Consider the following 8,442-nt stretch of genomic DNA (forward strand, 5'->3'; position numbering starts at 1 on the left):
GTAAAATAGTTTTAGTTTACTTGCATTTTGAGTTCATCGTTCATTTCGTAGGTAAACTATCAATTTTACATTTTATCAATCATCAACAAAGGAAATAACTAATTATTTGGTTTCTTTCTTTCTTTTTTGTTTTTTGTTTCCGTGTTTCTCTCAAAAACAGTAGAGCCAAAACCAATCTAATTAATGAATTAACAACATTACAACAACATCTAAATGAGCCAAAAGCATTGATGGCGTGTTTCTACAACAGTATTCCCACATCTGAAGTCCGGCCAAGCTATTATTCTATTTCCGTCATAGAATTGCTTTTGTTGTTGTTGGTTAAAGAGATGTTGAAAAGGTAACATGGTCATACCGGAGATCCAAAATAACTACCCAGTATACAGGTGTGGTTCTTTTGTTGTTGCATTGTTGTAAGATTTAAAGACAACAAACAAAATACCTATATCAAACCACCCTTCCCATTAATTCTTTTTGCTTGGAATCTTGTGGAGGTAAAACAGGTATAGAGAGAGAGAGGGGGCAGGGAGGGAGTAGTAGTTATATTAGCTTTATTGTTGTGATTAAAGATGCTAAAACGTTGGTCCTATTGTCACTAAAATGGGTTTTGTGAACAAATTTACAATAAAGTCTTGTCCCTTTTCTGTAAGGTACCAACAAAAGGTATTTTTAGTCCCCAAGAGTTTTCATAGAATTCGTGCCTAAGCAGGTGGTCCTATTGTCACTTTAAACTTTTAAAGAGTTATTATTCTATTTCCTTTCTTTATGACCCCTTTCTCATTGACTACATATCTCGATTCAATTTATTTGTCACATGGTTCCCCACTTCCCACAATTAAATATAAATGAGTGCACTTTCAGTCTTTCACACTTGCTAAATTTATCGATCTGTCACAGGCTTTTTGTTTTATCTCAATTGCTAATATGTGTCATTTTTATTAGATGGCTTCTATTGAGTTTCCTAGTGATGGTCCATCTTTACAGTCAACTGTCGAAAATCCTACGGATACGGTTGATCCTACTATGGTAGGTAATAAAAGAAAATCCTTATCTTCCCCTGTTTGGGATCATTTTCATAAGATAGAGGGTTGTGATACCAAAAATGCAAGAGCCAAATGTAATGATTGCCCTGTTAGTTATGCTTGTGCTTCGAAAGGTAGTGGAACTTCTAATATGTTGAGTCATATGAAAGTATGTAAAAAGAATCCTAACAATAAGGTGGTGGTTGATAAATCGCAACAAATATTGTCTTCCAAAGATAAAGAGCTTGTTGCTGTTAGTTTTAGCTTAAAAGCTTGTAGAGATGCTCTGTCTAGAATGATTATTATTGATGAGTTGCCGTTTAGTTTTGTGGAGGGTGAAGGGTTTCGACATTTTGTGAAGGTTATACAGCCCAAGTTCACAAAATTGCCCTATCGGACTCAAGTTGGTAGGGATTGCATCGAACTTTACATGGAAGAGAGAAGAAAGTTAAAGAGTTTTCTGCATGGTAATAGAATATGTATAACAACTAACACTTGGACATCTATTCAAAACTTAAATTACATGGTTATGACTGCTCATTTCATCGATAGTGATTGGAACTTACAAAAAAGGATTATGAATTTTTGTCTAGTTCCAAATCACAAAGGTGAGACCATTGGAAAGATGGTAGAGAAGTGTCTTCTTAATTGGGGTGTTCATAGTCTTTTTACTGTAATTTTTGATAATGCAAGTTCTAATTCTGTTGCCATTGATTACTTGAAGAAAAGCAAAAAAATTGGGAAAGACACCGTTATGGAACATAAGTACTTACATATGAGATGTTGTGCTCACATCCTGAATCTTATTGTTTGTGATGGCCTGAAAGATGTTAATGATGCTATTTTCCGAGTACGTATTGCAGTGAGGTATGTGAGGTCATCTCCATCTAGGTTGGCCAGGTTCAAGGAGTGTGTGAAGGAAGAACAAATAGAGTGCACCAAACTTTTATGCTTAGATGTGGTAACTAGATGGAATGCGACATTCATGATGTTAGAAGTTGCTGAGAAGTTCCAAAGTGCCTTTGAGATATTGGAGCTTGAAGACCCACAATACACCCTTTACTTTGATGATGACAAGATCAAAGGGCATCCAACCTTAACTGATTGGAATAGTGCTAGATTATTTGTGAAATTTCTAAGAGTTTTCTATAAGGCAACATTACGATTTTTAGGTTCTCGTTATGTTACCTCGAATAATTTCTTTAGTGAAATTCTAATTGTTCAGAAGAAATTGATTCAGTTTAATGGAAGTGAGGATGCACGTTTGAGATCAATGGCGCTGCGTATACAAACTAAATTTGATAAGTATTGGGATATGGATAAGATTAACATTTTGTTATATGTTGGTGTTGTGCTTGATCCCCGCTTCAAGATGAAGCATGTGTTGTATTCCTTCAAACAATTGTATGAAGAAACTAAAGCTAATGATGAAGCAAAGAAAGTGAAAGATGCTTTGGTTGCGTTGTATGAGTGGTATGTTGGGCACTATCCTTCTTAAAATCAGCCACCTATTGATGTGAACGTGAGCCAAACAGCAAGCCGAATGGATGTTGATGATGATGAGCAAGATCCTACTATACTAGCCGTCGAATTTTTCAAGAACACTTGCTAGAGGAAGATAACTTACAGAATAAGTCTGAGGTTGAGAGGTTTTTGGCTGAAACTAATGAAGTTGGTGGGGATAAGTTTGACATTTTGGGTTGGTGGAAGATCAACGCTTCTAGGTATCAGATTCTTTCTCTTGTTGTACGTGATGTTTTGGCAGTTCCGATATCTTCCGTAGCTTCTGAGTCTGCATTTAACACGGTGGAAGCCCTTATTTGTGCACAAGATTGGCTTCGTTCTCCATCAATTCCAATTAATCTTTGACAGTCAATGGATGATATCGAGCAATATGATAAACTAGATGGAGGTAATAATTGGCATTGCAATGTTTAGTCTATTGTTACTTTCTTATGTTAAAATATGTATTTGTGTAGTTCGACTTACGTATGTATATGCATGTGTTTTTTTTTTTTTTTTTGCAGAATTATTTGGATCGACTTATCCTGAGCCTAATGCTGCCAATGCTGCGGAGAATTGATTGGTAATCAGGTTTTTAAGTTTGTCTTTTTGTGGAGTTCATTCACTATGTCTATTTGTGAACTTGAATAAGTTGGATTATTTTTGTTTGTTATGAAATGCAGTTGTGCGTAGAGCTTGATGGTGTGGATAGGCAGATAGATGTAGATCATGTGGATAGCTTTTGTTTTGATAGCTGTGGCTTGTGTGGATAGTTTTGGCCTTTGTGGATGCTATTGGTTTTAGGTTATATGATGGAAGAATTTCAGCTATTTGCTTTCGTGCGGTCCCTTTGCTTTCAGGAAATTGTGTTCTGGATTCAAGTTTACGTTAAATTCAGTGATCACCTTTCCTGCAGGAAATTTCTTTTTCTTTTTCCTTATGAGAAATGTAAGAGTGTAAAACAGCAGTCAGCAGGTCACCTTTCCTGTAAACTGGCGACGCACGTACTCCTATTGTAGATCTATTAGCAAAGTAGTTATGCAGTTGTTCGTAACCTTCGTTCGGAATTCTGTAGAAACTATTGGCTCCTGTTGATTTTGTAACCCACTGTTTGTTTTGCAGGTTGCAATCAGCTGTATTAAAAGCACATGATTAAGAACAGATTCTTTTGTATAATATGATTGCAACATTCCCATAAACGTGACATTTAACTATTCAAAATTATAGATATATAGTTTCCAAAGTATACACTGAAAGCTGAACTATACCATAGTGAAACATCACAATGCAAAATATTCAACAGAGAGTTAGAGACAAAAGACTGAGAAAGATATATAAAGAGCTATATATTGATCCGTACAGAAAATTGGAAAATTACATTTTTCAAATATAATGTTGTGAACCCCAGGTAATGGGATTAGGCTAAGTTGTTGATAAAGTTTCCCTTGTACATACGTAGTTACAACTTACAAGAAGGTCTCCAAGCCTGTTAAAAACAAAGGAGAATAGCCTTTTTTTTCTAGACTAATTTTATTTTTCTGAACAAAGGAAAAATACATTATCCCCCCACTCATTGATCATTTGTCATTCATGGATGGGTAAAATCTCCTTTCTAACTAAACCCCTTAATGCCCTCGAAGTGACAGTCACTTCCATTTGACTAACCGGTGCAAAAAATCCATAACCTATAAACATACAAAACAAGTAAAAACATTAGCATGCAAAAATAGACCCAAAACAAGAAAAAGTTCAAAAGAATTGCATGGATAGATGCATGACTAAGATCTTACTTCTGCTGGTTCCTGGAGAGAATAAGAAGCATTTGTATCTTTTGGACTTTTAGAAACAAGAACGCCAAATCCTTGTCCTCTATCGCGCAATACCTAAGTAAGAAGGAATCCATCTTACACCAATAAGTTTGTAAGCAAAATAAAGCTAAAATGACACAGAAAATAATAACCACAAAAATGTACATAGGTTTTGATCATCAAACAAGAACATAGGATACCTTAAACACATCTTCATTATTATGGAATAATATATAAATATTAGAAAATTTGGGGCCAATGAAAATAATGTCATATGTCTTAGTGTCTTACCTTCCTTCCTGGAGTCAGTCTAAGCTTTGGGTACTCTTTTTGAGCCTTTGTTCTAACTTGCTCTGCTAGTGTAGTCCAACTCTGTAAACACAGTGAAACACTTGGTTCATATCTTTTAACTCCAAATATAACAATACACACAATCACACGTGGTGAAGAACGTGAGAAAATAAAATATAAGATATGGAAATGAAATCTACCATTTCATCAACACATCTGAAGTGAACAGATACACAGAACCTATTATTCTCCACTTTAGCACCTGGGACTGATTTGGTTTTCTCTAATAGTGCTTTATAAACCTGTAATTTTTGTCAAAAGCCAAACAACATTAACTTCATAGTTTTATATAACTTTACAAACAGTACTCATTACAAAATTTTATTTACACTCCAATAAAATTAAAGAATCAACCAACCTCATCAATCATAGGCAAGAATTCACTACACTGGTTGGAACATAAGCTGGTTGTTTTCTCTGACGAAAAAATCAACAAAAGCAGAACCACTTTAGATATAACCCATTTAAAAAAGAAAGAAAGAATGGATATTGAACAAGAGTACAGGCTTTAGTTTCTATAAAGTTTTCAGACTAAATATACATGTTAGTTCCATCAGTTACTCTTGTTCAATAACATGTATATACATGAACATAGGATATTGTATATACATGTTAGTTAAATGTCACATTTGGAAACTATATATCTATAATTTTGAATAGTTAAATGTCACGTTTACGGGAATGTTGCAATCATATTATACAAAAGAATCTGTTCTTAATCATGTGCTTAATACAGCTGATTACAACCTGCAAAACAAATAGTGGGTTACAAAATCAACAGGAGCCAATAGTTTCTACAGAATTCCGAACGAAGGTTATGAACAACTGCATAAATACTTTGCTAATAGATCTACAATAGGAGTACGTGCGTCGCCAGTTTACAGGAAAGGTGACCTGCTGACTGCTGTTTTACACTTTTACATTTCTCATAAGGAAAAAGAAAAAGAAATTTCCTGCAGGAAAGGTGACTGCTGAATTGTAAACTTGAATCCGGAACACAATTTCCGAAAAGCAAAGGGACCGCGACGAAAAGCAAATAGCGAAATTCTTCCATCATATAACCAAAAACCAATAGCATCCACACAGGCCAAAACTATCCACACAAGCCACAGCTATCAAAACAAAAGCTATCCACATGATCTACATCTATCTGCCTATCCACACCATCAAGCTCTACGCACAACTGCATTTCATAACAAACAAAAATAATCCAACTTATTCAAGTTCACAAATAGACATAGTGAATGAACTCCACAAAAAAACAAACTTAAAAACCTGATTACCAATCAATTCTCCGCAGCATTGGCAGCATTAGGCTCAGGAGAAGTCGATCCAAATAATTCTGCAAAAAAAAAAAAAAAAAAAAGTATATACATACGTAAGTCGAACTACACAAATACATATTTTAACATAAAAAAGTAACAATAGACTAAACATTGCAATGCCAATTATTACCTCCATCTAGTTTATCATATTGCTCGATATCATCCATTGACTGTCAAAGATTAATTGGAATTGATGGAGAACGAAGCCAATCTTGTGCACAAATAAGGGCTTCCACCGTGTTAGGAGCTAACGGACTACGGAAAGGGTCAAGTATACCCGGTGCTAAATGCAGACTCAGAAGCTACGGAAGATATCGGAACTGCCAAAACATCACGTACAACAAGAGAAAGAATCCGATACCTAGAAGCGTTGATCTTCCACCAACCCAAAATGTCAAACTTATCCCCACCAACTTCATTAGTTTCAGCCAAAAACCTCTCAACCTCAGACTTATTCTGTAAGTTATCTTCCTCTAGCAAGTGTTGCTGAAATTCGACGGCTAGTATAGTAGGATCTTGCTCATCATCATCAACATCCATTCGGCTTGCTGTTTGGCTCACGTTCACATCAATAGGTGGCTGATTTTAAGAAGGATAGTGCCCAACATACCACTCATACAACGCAACCAAAGCATCTTTCACTTTCTTTGCTTCATCATTAGCTTTAGTTTCTTCATACAACTGTTTGAAGGAATACAACACATGCTTCATCTTGAAGCGGGGATCAAGCACAACACCAACATATAACAAAATGTTAATCTTATCCATATCCCAATACTTATCAAATTTAGTTTGTATACGCAGCGCCATTGATCTTAAACGTGCATCCTCACTTCCATTAAACTAAATCAATTTCTTTTGAACAATTAGAATTTCACTAAAGAAATTATTCGAGGTAACATAACGAGAACCTGAAAATCGCAATGTTGCCTTATAGAAAACTCTTAGAAATTTCACAAATAATCTAGCACTATTCCAATCAGTTAAGGTTGGAGGCCCTTTGATCTTGTCATCATCAAAGTAAAGGGTGTATTGTGGGTCTTCAAGCTCCAATATCTCAAAGGCACTTTGGAACTTCTCAGCAACTTCTAACATCATGAATGTCGCATTCCATCTAGTTACCACATCTAAGCATAAAAGTTTGGTGCACTCTATTTGTTCTTCCTTTACACACTCCTTGAACCTGGCCAACCTAGATGGAGATGACCTCACATACCTCACTGCAATACGTACTCGGAAAATAGCATCATTAACATCTTTCAAGCCATCACAAACAATAAGATTCCGGATGTGAGCACAACATCTCATATGTAAGTACTTATGTTCCATAACGGTGTCTTTCCCAATTTTTTTGCTTTTCTTCAAGTAATCAATGGCAACAGAATTAGAACTTGCATTATCAACAGTTACAGTAAAAAGACTATGGACACCCCAATTAAGAAGACACTTCTCTACCATCTTTCCAATGGTCTCACCTTTGTGATTTGGAACTAGACAAAAATTCAGAATCCTTTTTTGTAAGTTCCAATCACTATCGATGAAATGAGCAGTCAAAACCATGTAATTTAAGTTTTGAATAGATGTCCAAGTGTTAGTTGTTATACATATTCTATTACCATGCAGAAAACTCTTTAACTTTCTTCTTTCCTCCATGTAAAGTTCGATGCAATCCCTACCAACTTGAGTCCGATAGGGCAATTTTGTGAACTTGGGCTGTATAACCTTCACAAAATGTCGAAACCCTTCACCCTCCACAAAACTAAACGACAACTCATCAATAATAATCATTCTAGACAGAGCATCTCTACAAGCTTTTAAGCTAAAACTAACAGCAACAAGCTCTTTATCTTTGGAAGACAATATTTGTTGCAATTTATCAGCCACCACCTTATTGTTAGGATTCTTTTTACATACTTTCATATGACTCAACATATTAGAAGTTCCACTACCTTTCGAAGCACAAACATAACTAACAGGGCAATAATTACATTTGGCTCTTGGATTTTTGGGATCACAACCCTCTATCTTATGAAAATGATCCCAAGCAGGGGAAGATAAGGATTTTCTTTTATTACCTGCCATAGTAGGATCGACCGTATCCGTAGGATTTTCGATAGTTGACTATAAAGATGGACCATCACTAGGAACCTCAGTAGAAGCCATCTAATAAAAATGACACATATTAGCAATTGAGATAAAACAAAAAGCCTGTGACAGATCGATAAATTTAGCAAGTGTGAAAGACTAAAAGTGCACTCATTTATATTTAATTGTGGGAAGTGGGGAACCATGTGACAAATAAATTGAATCGAGATATGTAGTCAATGAGAAAGGGGTCATAAAGAAAGGAAATAGAATAATAACTCTTTAAAAGTTTAAAGTGACAATAGGACCACCTGCTTAGGCACGAATTCTATGAAAACTCTTGGGGAC

At 35.5% G+C, this 8,442-nt stretch overlaps 3 protein-coding genes and 1 long non-coding RNA gene across 5 annotated transcripts; 1 reads left to right on the plus strand and 3 right to left on the minus strand.

Annotated features, from left to right (window-relative positions):
- Nucleotides 1-942: 942 nt before the first annotated feature.
- On the plus strand, nucleotides 943-2,891 carry LOC147524393 (zinc finger BED domain-containing protein DAYSLEEPER-like). Its single transcript, XM_086574565.1, has 2 exons — nucleotides 943-2,495; nucleotides 2,606-2,891. Exons 1-2 carry the CDS (start codon nucleotides 943-945, stop codon nucleotides 2,889-2,891), a joined length of 1,839 nt encoding a protein of 612 aa, XP_086430691.1.
- A 953-nt stretch (nucleotides 2,892-3,844) lies between these two features.
- Nucleotides 3,845-5,071, minus strand: LOC147524394 (putative trehalose-phosphate phosphatase I). Of its 2 annotated transcripts, XM_086563289.1 has the most exons (4): nucleotides 5,043-5,065; nucleotides 4,825-4,926; nucleotides 4,316-4,408; nucleotides 3,845-4,210 (listed from the first exon to the last, which is right to left on the minus strand). In XM_086563289.1, the coding sequence occupies exons 1-4, from the start codon at nucleotides 5,052-5,054 to the stop codon at nucleotides 4,172-4,174; spliced, it is 246 nt and encodes an 81-aa protein (XP_086419415.1). In that variant the 5' UTR covers nucleotides 5,055-5,065; the 3' UTR covers nucleotides 3,845-4,171. The 2 variants fall into 2 exon arrangements, 1 of the variants encoding a protein (XP_086419415.1); XR_015196948.1 differs by lacking the exons at nucleotides 3,845-4,210; nucleotides 4,316-4,408 and adding an exon at nucleotides 4,673-4,705 and having other exon boundaries at nucleotides 5,043-5,071.
- Nucleotides 5,072-5,504: 433 nt separating this feature from the next.
- Nucleotides 5,505-6,786, minus strand: LOC147524395 (uncharacterized). Its single transcript, XR_015196949.1, has 3 exons — nucleotides 6,140-6,786; nucleotides 5,968-6,026; nucleotides 5,505-5,867 (listed from the first exon to the last, which is right to left on the minus strand). It is a non-coding gene; the product is annotated as an uncharacterized LOC147524395 (long non-coding RNA).
- Nucleotides 6,787-6,852: 66 nt separating this feature from the next.
- LOC147524396 (zinc finger BED domain-containing protein DAYSLEEPER-like) lies at nucleotides 6,853-8,091 on the minus strand. Its single transcript, XM_086574569.1, has one exon. It carries the CDS (start codon nucleotides 8,089-8,091, stop codon nucleotides 6,853-6,855), a length of 1,239 nt encoding a protein of 412 aa, XP_086430695.1.
- Nucleotides 8,092-8,442: the final 351 nt, after the last annotated feature.

This window comes from Coptis chinensis, chromosome 1 (genome assembly GCF_015680905.1).
Source record: "Coptis chinensis isolate HL-2020 chromosome 1, ASM1568090v1, whole genome shotgun sequence".
NCBI lineage: Eukaryota > Viridiplantae > Streptophyta > Magnoliopsida > Ranunculales > Ranunculaceae > Coptis > Coptis chinensis.